The sequence below is a fragment of the Meleagris gallopavo genome, chromosome 20 (assembly GCF_000146605.3).
Source record: "Meleagris gallopavo isolate NT-WF06-2002-E0010 breed Aviagen turkey brand Nicholas breeding stock chromosome 20, Turkey_5.1, whole genome shotgun sequence".
Classification (NCBI taxonomy): Eukaryota; Metazoa; Chordata; class Aves; order Galliformes; family Phasianidae; genus Meleagris; species Meleagris gallopavo.
In genome coordinates, this window is record NC_015030.2 from 971,331 (window position 1) to 987,985 (window position 16,655).

Genomic DNA, 16,655 nt, shown 5'->3' on the forward strand with positions numbered 1-16,655 from the left:
GCCCGGCGAGCCGCTGTGCGGGGATCTGCCCGCTGACGCCCTGCAGCATTTCGCCGCCCTGGTGGAGGAGGTAAGGCGGGAGAGCGGGGTCGGCTCAGCGCCAGTGCGCGGTTGGGCGGCGGGGATCCGACGATTCCTCGGCAGCCGGCCGAGGATGCGCGGAGCGCGGCCGTGGCCTCTGGCACCCACGCTTCGACAGCCGCGTGCCAGCGCCTCTCAGCCTCTGGGTAAAAGCGCTTCATCCTCACATCTAACCTACAGCTCTCTTGTTGTAGTTTAAAACCATTTCTCCTTGTCCTATCGCTGTCAGACTGCATAAAAAGTTGCTCTTCACTGGGCTGTGCAGGCTTCATTTGGACCTCCCAGCCCCGTTCCTCCAGCTATCGGTCACGTCCCGATCCACAATTACAGACCCCCGGGTTCTTCTGCCCCCGGCTCCAGCAGCACTGCACGCTGGGTGCTGTCCTGTGCTGGATTTTGTTTTGTTTTGTTCTGTCACCCAGCAGGGCTCAGCTCCTTCCCCCACCCCCCTCTGCAGGAGGAGTGAGGAGGAGGAGTTGCTGTTCCATTGTAATAAACTACTATAAGCGGTAAAGGAATGGGAGGTAGTACAATATAAAAGGAATTGAGTAATAAATCAAACAAATGGGAAAGGGAGCATCTCCTAACTGTGTGCTGCAGGTTCGGCGGAGTGGAGCAAAAGAGAATGTCCTCACATCACTGCATCACTTCATATCTCCCTCCCCAAAACCACATGGGAAGGTCTGGAGCACTCTGGGGTCTGTAGTTCTCCCTCAGCAGCTCTCTCAGTTCTGTCACTTCATTGCATGATGACATGATATGGGATGCATATGGAAAGCCCTGACAGGTATCCACCCTCTATTCCATATCATTACATTATGCCAGAATTGTGCAACACACGTATAGAAAAACATGCAAATAATAAACAATAATTAGCATTATATACATATGCACATGTATACATAAAACTGCTGACTCTTCTCTCCCAACATCAGGTCCCCTTTGAGATCCACACTGAATGTCCCCATTTCCTCATGTTACCCACCAAGTGAACCCAGGTCTCTGAGCAAAAGCAATCTTCGCCCCTGGTGCTGTTCCAAAATTTCTACCTTCAGGCCAGGCTGTGTCAGTTCCAAAAGTCCTGGACAACAGGGGTTTCCCATTTGAGACTGTTGTGTAATCAACAAAATCCACTTGGCATCAGTGGCTTTAGTCAGGGTGCCAGAAGGAGCTGTGCTGCAGTACCAACCACTTTGGAAGCGGCCCAAACCCTCTCGTACATTGGAGTGTAGCACTCTTCAGGTCCTCTGTATCCTTCTAACTGCTAAATCGTAGCCTGAACCTCTGACTGACCACCTGAAGCAAGCAAGGAGTCAGCCATGGGAGCACAGGTGAAGGCAATTCAGCTGTGCTGCTGGAAGGGGTGGAGCCTGGCTGCACCTCTCCTAGATCCCATTTAAGAGCTGACTGCCAGAGAGGAAGGATCTCTTCCTGGAAATCGCTTCTTGTGGAGAATGCTGTGAGCCTACAGCATCAGTAAGCATTTTTCACTTATTATCTTTCCATCGTGATAATCCTACTTAACCTGAACTTTGTACCCTTATGTACATGTGGTGAGCCAGGCAGCCTAAAATAGACTAAAATTGATATAATGTCTTTTCTGTGGAAAATCTATAAATGGGTTTATGGGGAGAACATCACCTCATTAGGTAAAACGATCTCCGGGGAGATCCCAGGGTTTATGGATTCTCCTTATTACCAATTAGCAACCATAGTTGAGAAATGGGGTCCCCTGCATATTCTAGGGAATATTTCCCCATTCTGCCTGATGGAATTCTTTCAAGGATTAGACAGAGACATCCTAACTACAAAAGAAAAGCAGTTAGCTGCCTCTGCAGTGGCATGGCCACTGTTAAATGCCTTAAATCAAGCTGAGATAAGAGCTTACACCTTAGAAAGTGAAAATCGGCTATTAAAAGATTGCACTGAAAAATTGGAACAGGAACTTAATGTATTAACAGGGAAAAGACCAACTTTACATTCCCTGATAGGTCAGGTCCGCAATGTTTCAGTAGGTAATAACCACACCTCTGAAACAACAGGCCTGGTTGAAACTCTAAATCAGATCTAGAGGTTCCACTTATGATGGATTCCTTGGAACCCCATCCTACTATAACCCAAAAGACAAAGTAAGTACAAGGCAGACTGGCAGGGGTGCCCCCTGACCAACGGCCCCGTGCCCAAACGCGTTTACACGTAATGGCAAGGCCTTACCAACAGAACCAATGGATGTGGTGCAGCGATTTTGGCAGGGGCCGAAAGAGTGTAGCAACATGGTTACTTAGACTGTGGGATTCAGGGATTGAAGGTGTCGTGCTTAATGGCCCAGAAGTATCAAAATTGGTCTCTGTGGCAGTGCACCCTGCCCTCAGGCAGAGACTGTACGCTGCTGCTCAGTATGCCAATGAGAACCATTTGATAATAGAGTGGTTAATGGCAGCATGCTGCATGGTTTGGCCGAACAAATCAGATTTTCCATTAAACACAAGATTATGGTCCTCCATGGAGGACCTTCAAAATTATATTCGTGAGCTGGGAGCTGGACATGAGAGAAGTGATATATGAAGACTCGTTCAAAAGCCCAGATATGGTAAAGTTTTCAGCAGGTATGCGAGATTTCATCTTAAAGCAGCCCCTTCCCGCCTATATGGGACCTTAATTTCCATATTAAACCCCCTGGTGGCCTCGGAGGCTGTGATTCAACAGGCTGCCCAGTCAGTAGCTGATCTGGGGGAGACAGAGCGTCTGCGCACGGGGCACAATATTCGAGTAGTAGAAGCAGCAGAGGTGCTTCCAGCAGTTAAAACCAAGAGGCCACCTGTACGGAATCCTCAGTCGGGGCCCTAAGGGTCTCACAAAAACGAATGTTTAACAGCATTATTTGGGCTGGGGTCCAATTTGCGAAAATTGACTACCAGCCCAATCACATCCTGCTTCAGCTGTGGAGACGCTGAAGGATAATCAGTAATTCCAAAATTATCCTAAGAAACCAAGGGTAAGAGTTATAGAAAGAGTACCAATGATGACGTGGAACCTAAAGGATTTCATTGCTCCCAATAGGAAAAAGAAGCCACAATGCCACCTGAAACAAAAGACTTGGCTTTGGCTCAGTTCATGGCGTGACGAGGGATGTCAGTCCTCCTAGGGCCTCCAGAAGGGACCGGAGGCCCTATGTAGAGTTTCTGGTCCTGGAAAAAGGTCCAGAGAGTGTTATGGCACTTGTTGATACAGGAGCAAAAATATCAATTATCTACGGAGATCTGCCTAAATTTGATGGAGACAGAGTGATGATTGGTGGTTTAGGGGACAGACTATTCCTGTCACCCAAACATGCTTGAAACCGAGGGTTGGGCGTCTCCCACCCGGGAGTATAATGTATCTATTGCCCCAGTCCAGGAATACATCTTGGGCATCGATATTCTATGGGGTCTGGCTCTCCAGACAACCGTGGGAGAGTTCAGACTCAGACAGAGATGTACCCGTATCCGGGCGGTGCAGGTAATATTAAGAGGCCATGTGAAACATGGGCCAATTTGCCTGCCGAAACCGTGCCGGATTACTGATGTGAGACAGTATGGACTCCCAGGTGGGCAGGATGAAATATCAAAAACGGTGCAGGAATTAGAAAAAGTGGGCATTACAAGACCTGCCCACAGCCCATGTAATTCCCCCATATGGCCAGTGTGAAAGTCGGATGGCACGTGGAGAGTGATGGTGGATTACAGGGAATTAAATAAGGTCCCGCCGTCTATTCATGCAGCCATACCCAACATTGCGTGACCTGGGGGGCTCTGCTGCCAGGTGGTACCAACCTGGCTGTGTAACACCCAATGGTGTTAACTTATATCATTATACTGATGATCTCCTGCTGACACCCGACTCACTGGAGGCGGTAGGACAGGCAGCGGATTCATTGACTGCCTATTTGCAACAGAGGGGATGGGCTATAAATCCCCAAAAGGCGCAGGGTCTGGGCATGTCCATAAAACTCTCTGTACACTTATTGACTGTACAATCCTTAACTCTAAAACCCAATGGGTCAACCTCAGGTCTCCCCTGGTTCCTTTGTCAAAGGCTCCAGGTGGGGCCCTGCTCCCCAGCTGGTGCGGAGGAAGCTCTTCTGTTGTGCCCTGCCTGGGTTGCTTCTACTGCTCATTTGTTTCATTTGTTCAAAAGCTTTTTGTTCTTCAGGGCTCCTTATAAAGCCTTCCTTGTCACTCGATGGAGAGGCCTTACGGTGAGACTGTAATCTGGGATGTGCGTTCTCCAGAAACCCACAGCACCTAAGAAAGCTCGTGTTTCCTTCTTGCTGGTTGGCACAGCAGTGATTTTGTTGGTTGCTTCCACTGGGATATGATGATGTCGCAGTCCTGGGAACTGGATTTCCTAGCAGAAGGATTTGGATTATTTTCTCTCCTTTCTCAAAAACTTCTGCTGTGTTGCCCCACACGATAACGTCATCAATGTATTGCAGGTGCTCAGGCGCTCCACCTTGCTCCAGTGCAGTCTGAGCATCAGTTTAATGTTCCAGGTCATTGAATCCACGCTGAGGAGTTCTGTAGGATGCTGACCACCAGACTGGGCTCCCAGGAGCAGGCTGCCAGGCTGTGGGCTCAGCATGGCTGGCAATGCATTACTTACATAGGAGCTTTTGTTCTGGCTTGAGCTCTGTGGCTGTGCTAAGTCTGCACAGACAGCAGTTTTTGTATCAGGATTTTGTTTGTAGATGACAGCAGGTAGTGCGTGATATGTGTTGTAAACACCATCTGTTATGGGGAGGTTTTGGGGTAGGAACACTCCATTCAGCGCTGTTAGATCTGTTTTCTGGCTGCCTCCAGCTGCTCAGGGGCAAACTTCGGGCTTTTCTCCCTGCAGCCTCTGCAGATGGATGCGGTGTTTCCACAGGGAGCAGATCGTGCCTGGGTTTGGTCCCACTTTTTGCTCAGACTTAACTTCAAAGAAAACAGGATGGTGATACAGGGTGGGGAAAGGGGTGGAGGATTGAGAAGGACCTTCAGTTTCCTGAGGCTGAGGGCACGCATGGCTCTGGCTGCTGCAGAGCATGTTGCAGAGGGCCTTCTGTCAGCACTTCTAGGTCAGCCTTAGAAGGCTTGGTCTGTTTGGAGAAACAGCCTGTGCTGAACAGTGAGGAAGCACAGCATGGCTGGGGATGTCTTTTCTTCCTGTCCCACACAAACCCTCATTAGAGCTGAAGAGAACGTGCCTTCTCTGCTGTGTGGAGCTGGGGGTTGTTCTGCGTGCAGGTTTTGATGCTCTAACAAGGAAACAGGTGACTAGCACTAGCAGCCCGCAGGATTTAATAGGGCAAGGTATCAATGGTAATAGATGGAACTACTGGAAGTGAGCCAGGAGTTGTGCACTCTGCAGTAGCTGATGCTGCTGTTCCCCAGGCCAGCAGTGTGTCAGCAGTGGCTGCAGTCACTGGCACTCTGATTTCCCAGGCACAGCGCTGACGTGTTTTTTTCTGTTCAGATTTGGGCCCACTTGCAGTTGTTTTTATACCTTTTCTTATTGCAGCCCACCCTACTTTCATTGGCTTCAGCCATAGCTGCACCCAGCAGCACAATGGGGTGACATTGGTCACCAGGGACAACCCCGCTTTGTCAGTCTGCTGCCACAGCCTGGAGCCAGCTAAGACAAGGCAGAGGCAGCCCTGGCAAGCCCAGGCAGCCCAGGGGGGCTCTGCTGCCAGGTGGTACCAACCTGAGGCTGTGCAGGAATAGCAGGAGTCAGATTTACAGGGCTGCCGCTTGGAAAATAAATGAAAAACTGAAGAGCTCCAATGCTGTTGGGAAGAAGACACAGTGACCCTCACCAATGGGGGGACCCCAAAAGGTTCCAGGATAGCTTTCCTCTGAACTAAGGGGGTTCAGCCCAGCCCTGCTGCCCTTGGAAGTCACCTGAGAGCAGTGCCTCTGCCCTGCCTGCTGGCAGTGAGCACCAGAGCTGTGTGCAGGGGAACAGAACCTGCCTCCAGGTGCAGGTTTGGAGGCTGGGGCAGCTGGAGCAGCAGCAGGACCGGGCTGCCTGCTTTGTCTGCTTTTTTCTACCCTTTTTAGCTCTTGGATTTGGGGGAGGTGTAGTGTAAGGGTTTGCCGTCATCACATGCGACTGACCTCCTTCCATGAGAACATTGCAGAGATGTCTGATTTTTCAGTTTGCACACAACAAAACAGCCAAGTGAGTGCTACTGAACACCTTCCCATCCAGCTTGACTGTCGTCTGCCCTCCTGGTGAAGGGAGAGCCCTCAGGACAGTTGACAGTGGTGAGCTTTGAACCTCAGCATTTTCTTATTCCTTTTGTGCCTCGTGATGCTCAGTGATGCACGAGAGATGTGATGTGGAGAGGGCTGAAAGTTGTCACCACAGCCCTGGTCTGAGCCAGAGCAGCAGGTTTCATAGACAGGTTTCATCCCTGGCAACATTTTGGATCACCAGCAAAGCAGGTTTGTGGAGAGGTCCTTTCCTCCTGCCCTGCCTTTTTTTCACACAGGCACGGAGCTGCTTGGGCCAGCAGTGAGTTCAGGTCTCCAGGCTTGGTTGAGCACGGAGCTCGGAGCCTGGTGGCCTGTCAGTTTCCTGCAGCACTTTTTTCTCCATTGCTTTTTTGCAATTCATTCTGCAGGTGATCGTGCCCATCCTGACAAACAGGAAGAACCATCAGGGCTGGCCACGGGTGGTGTCACAGGACATCATACGTCATGTCCACAGCTTGAAAAGTGCTGTCTTCGTGGTGGTTGGCCAAGTGAAAGGCAAGACCTTGCTGCCTCTTCCAGCAGGCTCGGAGGGAATAGAGAACATTGATTTGGAACATGAGAAATTGTGAGTATCACTGCATGCTGTCCTCTGGTTATGTTCTGCTGATGCTGCATGCTGTGTTCTGGGGAGACCTCACCAATCACAGTGGCTCTTTCTGCTCACCATTGGCTACTACTTATCCAGCCTGCCCAGATGAGTGTATTTTGCTCTACTGTTCTCTATCTTACAAACTCTGTCTCTGGGGAGCGTGCAGCACTATAAGCAGGCAGGAACAGCTTAGAAAGTGACAAGAAGTTGTGAGCACACAGCAAAGCGACAAACTTCATGGAGAAAACAAACAGTGAGCAAAACCTCTGCTGCTTTCCCATTACCTCTGAATGGGAAGCCGAGGTCCTCCTGCCAAAATTTTTCTGGCTTCAGTTTGCCAGTTCATTCCCTCAGCTGCACTGCTCAGAAGTTGTGTTACCCAGCTGTTCTTGGTTCATGCTGACTGCTTGGTCAGGGTTATTCTGCCTCCCTTCAAAACTGGATTTATTATGGAAAGGTACCTGAAAAAATGGCTACAACTTCCTTCAAGTTTCTGAGCTGTTTGTGGTCCCACAGAGAGATTTGAAAACTGTTGCCTATGTCCTCTTGCAGAAGTGGGGTGGCTTTCTGGACACCCACTGCGTTTCCTTGTTTCTCTGTGAGACATGGGTGAGCACTGTGATGATTTCTGTCGTCTCGATTCATGGTTAGACCTCCCTGGTGGCTGTTGTGATTCTGAAGTTCGCTTTCAGTCCCTGAGGGATGACCCCCAGGAAAACCAGCCCAGCATCTCAGTCTGGTTAGCACAGCCTGGGGAGGCTGAGCCCCTGCAATAGCTTCAGCAACTGAAGAATCCCCATCCGAGTGCTAGTGTTATGTCAGGCAGGGTACCCACACTGCAGCTGTGAGGAACTTCTACCCCGGTCTCCTGAGTAGCCAGCCCAAAACTGGAAATTAAAGGGATTTGAATTCCGCAGTGCTGCAAGGCTGGCCCAGGACAAAGTCTGGGCAGCATGTGGTGGCAGATACCTTTGCACATTGTGTCATCCCCGTGCCTAAGCTGCATTAGCACCCTGTGGGTCCTCAAGAGGTGTGTTAGTGAGTGCGATGGGACCGATCGCTCCTTGGACTGGACTTGGTGTGGGTGGGATTGCAGAGACAGTACTGCTTCCCAGGCAGGGAGGTGACCTGTCCTGAACACACCTGTCCACCTATGTGGTTTCTTTCCATATTAAGTGAGTTAGTGACAGTGGGTGAGAGCATCTTGCTGCAAGTGTGGCTCTCCAGACTGAACACTGAGCCCAAATGGATCTGATGGTTTGGGGATGGCTATGTGGAAACTAGCTCTTCCATCATTCCTTCTATGAACCTTGCTCATAAAAGTGTATTGTTGCCTGGATTGCTGTTGAATTTAACTGATTTTCTCCAGATTGTAATTTAGGTATTGAAGTAACAGCAAGATCTTCCTTCTTGATGGTTTTCTGATTTTGAAACATAAAGCTGGACCTTAATCTATAAAATCTAGCTGCTCGTGTGATCGTTTGAAGCAGGTGCAGCTGAATAATAAACATAAACAAGCAGAAAGCAAAGTTAACCATCAGTCTGTTATTTTGCAGCCTGGAGCAGATTGATAAATCTCTTGTGCATGCCACGGAGTCAGCTATCATAGACTGGAGCTACCAGATCCAGAGAGCACTGAAGAAAGAGTCCTCAGAGCCTCTCCTGCAAGGCAGTAATCCCAGCCCCAAGGTGGAATTGGAGTTCTGGAAGAACAGGTACCCGGGCAGCCTGGCTGGAGCATGGTGGGCCCTGGTGCTGGCTGGGGTGGAAGGAGCCTTGTAGGTGCATCTAGCAGAGCTGCCTGACCAGTTGCAAAGAGTGGGCTGCCTTGGATTTATGTAAGGACTTGAGGCAGTGAGAACTGCTTCCACACACAAAATAATCCTGGTCTGCTCAGTGCCTCGAGGTCACAGGGCAGCTGGTTGTGTTTTGACTTAGCCATAGCCCTGGTGTCACATCTTTAGGGAAGAGTTTTGGAAGAGCTCTCACTATCACAGTTCACTAGGAGCCAGCCACAGCAGTAAGAGCTGATGGACACCTCTCTGGATCTATCTTCTCTTCTCAGCCCAAGTAACTTATTTTTGAGATCTAGGAGATGTCCCACTTCCTAAGAAACAGAAATCTGGTTCTTTGCCTTCCAAGGTAGAGGTAGTTTCTGTGCCCTGTGCTAGAGGTTCATTAGTACAGTCACTACCACTGAAATGGGTAGTGAAGGCTAATGAAGTTTTCAGCCTTCTCAGTAGCCATCTTTTATTTTTAAAAAGTCTACCAACTTTAACAGGCATGTCAACATTTTTAATTCAGAACTGATTTTCATAGCTGAGCCTCTTGTGGCTGGAATGTCGTAGTCCTCTCAGCCACTCTTGGAGCGTGTGTCATCAACAGGCATGTGACAGATCTGGATACCCAATGCAGCAACTGATGCTTGCAGATGGGAAGGGGTTTGAGACATTGCTGTCTCTCTCTGGCCTCTAGGAGACCCTGCTCCTTGCAGCAAGATCTACAGAGCCTGTCTGCACCACAGTTGAACTGATGAGTTGAGCTGATGCTGGCTCAGTTTGTGAACTTGTAATGTGTCTTGGTTGTTGCAGGTGTGATGACCTGGAGTGCATTTACAGTCAGCTGAGGACGAGGAAGGTTAGGAACATGATAGAGGTGCTAGAGAGAGTTGAGAGCAGCTACTTACCAGCCTTCAGAGCTATGCTCATGGATGTTGAAGCAGGTGAGGTAATGGTGCAGCTTTGGTATATCTGTATGGAATGACCTCTGGCCTTTGTTCATATCCTAGTTTTACTGGTTTCAATCCTAATGTGTGGGCTTGGTCCTTAGGAGTCCACTATGACCATGGGGACTGCAACCACATTGCTAGCCCTGTTTCGTGGCGAGAAGTTGGTCTGCTTGTGCTTTTGTTTCTAAGCTTGGACAAGTGTGATCACTGTTCTGTTGAGCCAGACCATTCCCAAGGGTCAGGGTGAATGGATTTGGGATTTCACTCTACTGTATTAAAGCGATCACAGCAATCCAGCAGGACTCATCCAGACTGATCTGAAACAAAGTATATCTTGAGTATCTTGAGACTTTATGATATCAGCTCCTGTGGTGTTGGTCTGCAGGACTGAAGTTTCAGTACAATAAGGACAGTTCTCACAGCCAAGAGAAAGCACACAGGCCTTAGTTTATTTCCCAAGCTTTGGCTGCTGCAGTCCCAACCTCTGTGGAAGCATTTTGCACTTCACAGTGAAGCCCTGTGGGCATGGTGATTTCAAAGTCACCCCTTTGCAGACCTCGTTTAAGGGTCGGCAGTGGAGGTAAGGCCATCTCTTGCTTGAGATCCCTGCCTACCTGCGGCCTTCCAAAGGTAAGTAGCTTTTCTCCTTCGTTTCTGCATCCACAGCTGCTGCACTTGGGCTTGTTCTCATTTGCTGTAGCCAAAACTTTGCCACCCTGCTGTTATTGCAGTCCTTTCCATCCTGTTATAGCATTACAAGGGTATTAAATCATTTTTTTCTTCAGTGAGAAGAAAATGCTTACAATGAAAGATTTATTTTCTCCTGTTAGTGAAACAAAGTTCTACATTTAACATGCAGCTTCATGAAGATAGCGAGTGAGTTTTGCTTAGGGGAGTTCAGTTCAGCCAAAAGAAATACTGCAAATTCCCCTCTGCAGTGAAAACCAGCAGCACCCTGCTGCTCCACTGCCTGTAGCTCCCCGTGAGTGACCCTCCATGTTCATCTTCATCTCAGCTGCTCTGTGGCAAGAGAAAATTATTCAGGTTTTGCCAGCTGTGTTCATGCTGACAGATAATAACACTCTTCTTTAATTCTTCACGTGGAAATGTTCCTTCTTTTAAGGACATCCTACAGTACACACAGTGTATGGGCAGTGCAGATCATTAAGGCTAGAGAAGTACCCACTGTATAAGGAACCAAGAATTCATTGTCAGACTAATTAATTCTTTAATAGACTAATCAAAATAAAAAACATATTTGGTTTTAGTACAGTAACAGCAATACTAACTGCATAATTCGGACTGCAGTTGTTAAATCCCATTACAACACAGTTCAGATTGGTGGTGTGCTCTTTGTGCTGATGTCTGTGTCCCTGGGTCTGTGCAGGGAGGTCAGTGTTGCTAGTGGGGGTTTCTTCTTCCTTCATGGTGGATTCTGGGGTTATCTTCATATGTATTCGGGTACTTCTGTCGCTTCTTGTTGATGTAATTGCATCATGATCATACGGTGTCATTCATGTTTATGCTCTGTAGGATTTTTCTCAAAGGTAAAACTACACAGATTTACAAAGTCAACTCATATCTGTGTGGCTGAAAGCTTTGGCTTAACTTGTTGCTGTACAGCTGTGCTGTACAGCCAGGACGAGTGGGATTGTGGTCACCTGCCTGGCTGGCAGCTGGCTGCTACAGCTAAAAAAAAGCTCAGACCAAGACAAGCCCTGCAAGGCCTCTCAGCCTGGGCCTGCAGGCTGCTTGGAATGATGGCAGCACACATTTACAGCACTCGTTTCCCTGCATCTCATTGAGCAGTTCCAGACCTGGGTTCCTCTGTGTTGGCTGTTGCCGTTGATGAGCAGTGGTCCTGGGCCTTCTTCAGCACCTGGGTGTCTAAGTACACTTTGTGGTTGATGGGTGGTTTGCACCATGTGTAGGTGGGTCTCACCAGCTCTTCTGCTGCTTCACACAGCTTTGAGTGAAGCCCAGGACATCCACCTGCACCTGATGCCCCTCCGGCGCCATTTGGAGGACATAGAGAGGACTGACTTCAGCAAGGTGCAGCCACTCCTGCTCCCCCTGCTCCACGTGGTGTGCTTGATCTGGGTCACCTCCAAGCACTACAGCCAGCCTGCACGCGTCGTGCTGCTGCTGCAGGAGATCTGCAACCTTCTTATCCAGCAGGTGTGTGGCTGTCACGCTGATATAGTCCCCTCTCTCTTCCTCTCCCCCATCCATCCCTGGCAAAATGATTCTTTCAACCTGAAACATTCAGTGCAAGAAGTGACCTCCTGGGTGTGATTTTGCTGTTCCAGGCTGTGGTATACCTATCTCCAGAAGACCTTCTAAAAGGGGAGATGGAAGAGAGCCTGGGCAAGGTGCAGATGGTGCTCAGCATCCTGAATGGATTCAAAGAGGCATTTGAGGACAGAAGGGAAGAACTTCACACCTATTATAAATCAGACAAAGAAGTGAAGGAGTGGGATTTCCATGCCACCATGGTGTTTGCAAGGCTGGACAGCTTTCTGAAGAGACTGGAAATGGTGGAGGTGAGAAAATTATTGCAAGCCTTAAGAAGAGCTTTAATGCCCTAAGTTCAGTTGTTAATACCTTCACTGCATGCCTGGGGACAGAGTTACTTGCTGTTACAAGTCTGCTGGGACTTTGTTTTACCTCATCCTACCCAGTAAAATGATTGAGCTACTCAGTAGTGCTGTTCTGTTCAGATTGGTAGGTGTATTTGTTCTTCCAAAGAGTCCTCTTGGGCTCCTTGCTCCTGTTGGGCCAAGGGAGTGGGAGTCGCTGGGGGCTGTGCATCAAGCAGTGCCATCTCTGAGACCCCCTGTCCTGCTGCTGCTGTCAGAGACACCCACAAGCTGGGTTCTGACAGTCTGGGAGAGGCTGCCTCTTCCCCAGGATTATGTGTGACCTGGGAAGAAGCTCACCACGTCATCCCTTCATGTCCTGGTGGTTTGCCAAAGCAGGGTGCTGTGGCTCAGGGGTATCCCATTTGCCTATTAAAAGGCAGATTGGGATTGTTTTTCTCCTCCTGTTCTCTGCAGTGGTACAGAAGGTTTTACTAGTCAAAGTAAGCTGTATATTTTTATGCATTATTTATTTAACTGTACTCAAAATCATTGTGACCGATGTCTGTTTTAAAACTCTTCATAATGATGATTTCCAATAAGATTTGCTGTGCAGTAAACCAAATTATTCTGGCCAGTGTAGAGATGAATGTTAATAGGCATAGAGTAACTGCAGGTCATCATGAGGACAATATGAGTGACACAGTAATTATGCACTGTAACTCTGCAAAGGCTCTGGGGCACTGTTTGCTCATTGCTTGGTTACTTCGAAAATGGACTACAGAAGAAAGCCATTATGGAGGATTTGAGCTGCACGTGTACTGACATGATGGCAGAGCTTTGCAAGACTGTCCTGCACCCCCAGGGATAGAGAAAGGCTGTACAGTCTGTAGTCAGGTGGTGGAAGAGCTGGAAAGGGACGAGGAATGAACTGTAAAATAAAAACTAAAAACAAAGGCACACCAGCCTGTTAATGAGGAAGGCTGCTGTCTCCCTCTCTCTTCTTTCCAAGCAGCCCAGTAAGATAAAATGAGGGGCAGAATTTCATGAAGGGTACAGTTACTCTGGTGCACAGGCAGCCTGTGAGCATGTGCAGAGAGGAGGGCTCTTCTCTTCTTCATCTCACAGTTTTGCTTTTTTGTTCTGCCGTAAAGCTGCTGCCTAGCTGGGTGGCTCTGCTTGCACTCTGTACTCTCAGCAGTGCAGGACGGTTCTCAAAGCTGTGAATATTTGGCTGCCAGAGACCTGCAAGATGTAGTCCCCTTGGTTAGAAGCTGTTCCTGCAATCGCACAGCATCTCCCCACCTCCGCATGGAGTGAGGCACCAGAGCCTGGCAGTGCCTTGGCATAGATGGGAAGCTCTGGACCAAGGGCTGTCACCCATTCAACAGCCCACGTGGGGTGAAGCTCCCTTGCTGCTTAAGGTTGTCCCTGGAGCTCAGGATGTCTGCCAGTGCATTCCTGTGCTTGGGATCAGCACGCTCCTGGTCCTCTGAGGCAGAAGACCAACGCTGGTGCTCACTCATGCCCACCAGGAGTCCCACTGAAAGGGAAGGGCAGGGTGGTGGTTGTGTTGCTGCCATACCTGCTGACGGGAGAATTTCCTGAGAGGCAGCATGTGGGATCAGGCCTGCTCAGGATGTGGAGGGTGGGAAGGAAAGAGCTCACCGGCCATCTCAGCAGAGATAGGTCTCATGTTTTGAATCTGCTCCCTAAATAACCTCAGGAGCAGCTTCTCAGCAGGCACAGTGTTTACAGTGACAGCTTCAGCTCCCACTGGGCTGTGAGCAGCCTGTGGTGCCATGATGGATAAGATCTGGCTCCCTGCTTGTGCTGCTCAGTGTGTGCCTGGGGAGGTTCCTGCACGTGGCAGCAAGTGCAGCTCCCTGCTGGGACAGCTGTTCTCATTGTCCTCTGTCAGTGTGTATGGGGCTGCTGAATCACAGCCTGAACCTCTGATTAATCACCTGAGGCGAGCAATGAGTCAGCCACAGGAGCACAGGTGAAGGCAATTCATCTGTGCTGCAGGAAGGGGTGGAGTCTGGCTCGCGAGCCCAGGACAGGGTGAGTGACTTTCTCTCATTTCCTCTAATATAAATTATATTAGCCAAGCTCATGGATATATATATACCATCTGTATATCCATTGATTAAACACAGTGTTACATAATTGTGTGTCTCCTTTGACTTTGAAGGATCTCCTGGCAAATGCCTTGGATCTGATGAAGCTGGAAAAGATTGAGTTCAGTGGATTTAAAGGGAAGGCCCTGAGTCAGAAGGTCCTGGACATGCATGAGGAATTCCAGGAGGCATACAGGGTCTTTGCAGAGCGAACCTATGACTGCCTCGACCTGACCAGTGCGGTAGGTGCGACTGGCCTCTGGGAACAGCAACACCACGTGCTTGTTTCCAAAGCAGTGATGAAGAACTGGCTCACGTGCACTCCTACTGACTGCTTCCCACCTCTTCCCTCCTTTTGTTATGATCTTATCTCTCACTGTGGGGGAAACGCTGTCACTGGGAGGCACTGGTCCTACAGACATATGGGAGTTCCTGCAGGCCCATACGTGGTGTATCCTGCCAGATCAGGACTTTCCACCAGTGCAGCTGGGATGCCTGGATTTCTGTGCGTTTTGCCCAGTGTTTTGCTCTAAGTGGCACTTGCGAGGGTGTATGAACTGTACCAACATCCACATTGTTTTATTTCCCAGCTCTCAGTTCCTAGATGGCCAGCTCAGGTAATCTCTGGGGATGCCTTTGCTTGTCTTGCTGCACACACGATGTCTGGTGCTCTTGGCATTCAAGGATTCTATGTTTAAATAGTCATAGTGCTTTAATTAAATGATCATTGCCAATCCTCTGAGTCATGGCTCACTGAGCATCCAAATCCCAGGTGCTCACAGCAGCACAAGCAGGGCACAGCAGATGAGCCACTGTACTTATGGTCTATGTGGAAACAAACTCCTGGCTTTGACATCAAGCAGTGTGGCCTGTGCAGGCTATGAAGGAAGGGAGGGAATGGAATTTCTCAAAGGATCTGTGTCATGATCTCAGCAGGAGAAATCACAGATCCTCTGCTAGTCCCGTTTGCTAAATTGAGTGGTCAGGACATGGTTAGGCTGCTATGTGCATCCAGAGGAGGGAGTGCTAAGTAGCCACAGGAAGCTCAGTGCTGAGAAGCTCCAGTCCCACACTGCTTATGGGACAGCCCTTCATGGTGGTCATCCAGCTGGAAGCAAAAGGCAAAGTCCCTCCTCCTGCCTTGCTCTGAGTTGTGCTGGGATGATGGGTGTGTGGGCTGGTGGTGAGATGCAGGGCTGGTGTGTCCGTCCTGTGGGTGGTATGGGCTGTATGGCACAATGAGGGCAGCTTGCTCTTCACCTCCTGTAGTACCCAGTGACATCTCTGCAGTGGGAAGCACAAGCCCCACTGCTGCCTGGGAGGGTTTTACTTGAAAACTGCTTGCTTCGCATCACTCCTTGTTCAAGACAGAGGACACAGAAAGAGTGGTGACAGTGGCTTTGCAGGGGCTGATTTGGTTTTTGTGACCCCTTGGCCTCTTGAGCCACACTCATTCTTTCAGGGCTTGAGTTTTCCACCTTCTGCTACTGTCTAGACACTTTTTTTTTTTTTAGCTAAATCGTGACATCTGGTCTTGCTGAAACTCATTGATGGTAGAAGTAAAGCTGTTGCCTTGCACTTTGTTTTTCCAGTTAAGAGACACACAGCCTAATTTTTATGTACTTTATCCAGATTAGAAAGGCCAAAGCCTTGCAGTTTGTCAAGTCCAGCCTTTGATTTTACTTGTAGGAAAAATAAAACAAGATTTTACTCTTCAGCTTCAAAGGGTTTATTACCATTAATCAGGACAAGAGAAGCAGTGCCAGAAGACAACAGAAGTTACAGAAATAAACTGTAGAGGTTTGAAAGACCTCTGGAGTTCACCTAGTCCAACCCCCTGCTCAAAGCAGGGTCAGCTAGAACAGGATGGTCTCCAGTTAGGTTTACTATCTCCAAGTATCGAGACCCCATAACCTCTCTGAGTGTTTTCAGTGCTGTTTCACAACATCATGGCTTGCTGTTTTGCCTTCCTACAGGATTTTGAGCAAGATGCCTTTGATTGCCAGCGGAAAGTAGAAGACATCGACCGGCGTCTGGGAACTGTTTTCATCCAGGCCTTTGATGATGCCTCAGACTTGGAGCACACCTTCAAGGTTTGTTACGATAAGACTGGCAGCTCTGGGGGCTCAGGGCTTGAGGCTCACCCGCAATCTGTTAAGCTGCAGAGCTGGCGGGAGGGTGTTTGCAGACAGCTTTGGAAGTATTTCTGCTCTTCCCATTAAGACATAAACAGATTAGTGTGGTTGTTTTCCTTCCTTTACCTGCTTGTTCACCTCTGCA

General features: G+C 49.0%; 1 protein-coding gene across 2 annotated transcripts in view; it reads left to right on the plus strand.

Moving 5' to 3' along the window:
• Positions 1-8,582: 8,582 nt before the first annotated feature.
• Positions 8,583-16,655, plus strand: part of DNAH9 (dynein axonemal heavy chain 9) — a 175,424-nt gene continuing 167,351 nt past the window's right edge. For both annotated transcript variants that reach the window (XM_031556283.1, XM_019621575.1), the window contains exons 1-6: positions 8,583-8,663; positions 9,540-9,670; positions 11,643-11,854; positions 11,986-12,219; positions 14,450-14,617; positions 16,352-16,468. In XM_031556283.1, the coding sequence (XP_031412143.1) occupies positions 9,595-9,670; positions 11,643-11,854; positions 11,986-12,219; positions 14,450-14,617; positions 16,352-16,468 (807 nt within the window). In that variant the 5' untranslated portion in view covers positions 8,583-8,663; positions 9,540-9,594. The remainder of the gene's footprint in view (positions 8,664-9,539; positions 9,671-11,642; positions 11,855-11,985; positions 12,220-14,449; positions 14,618-16,351; positions 16,469-16,655) is intronic.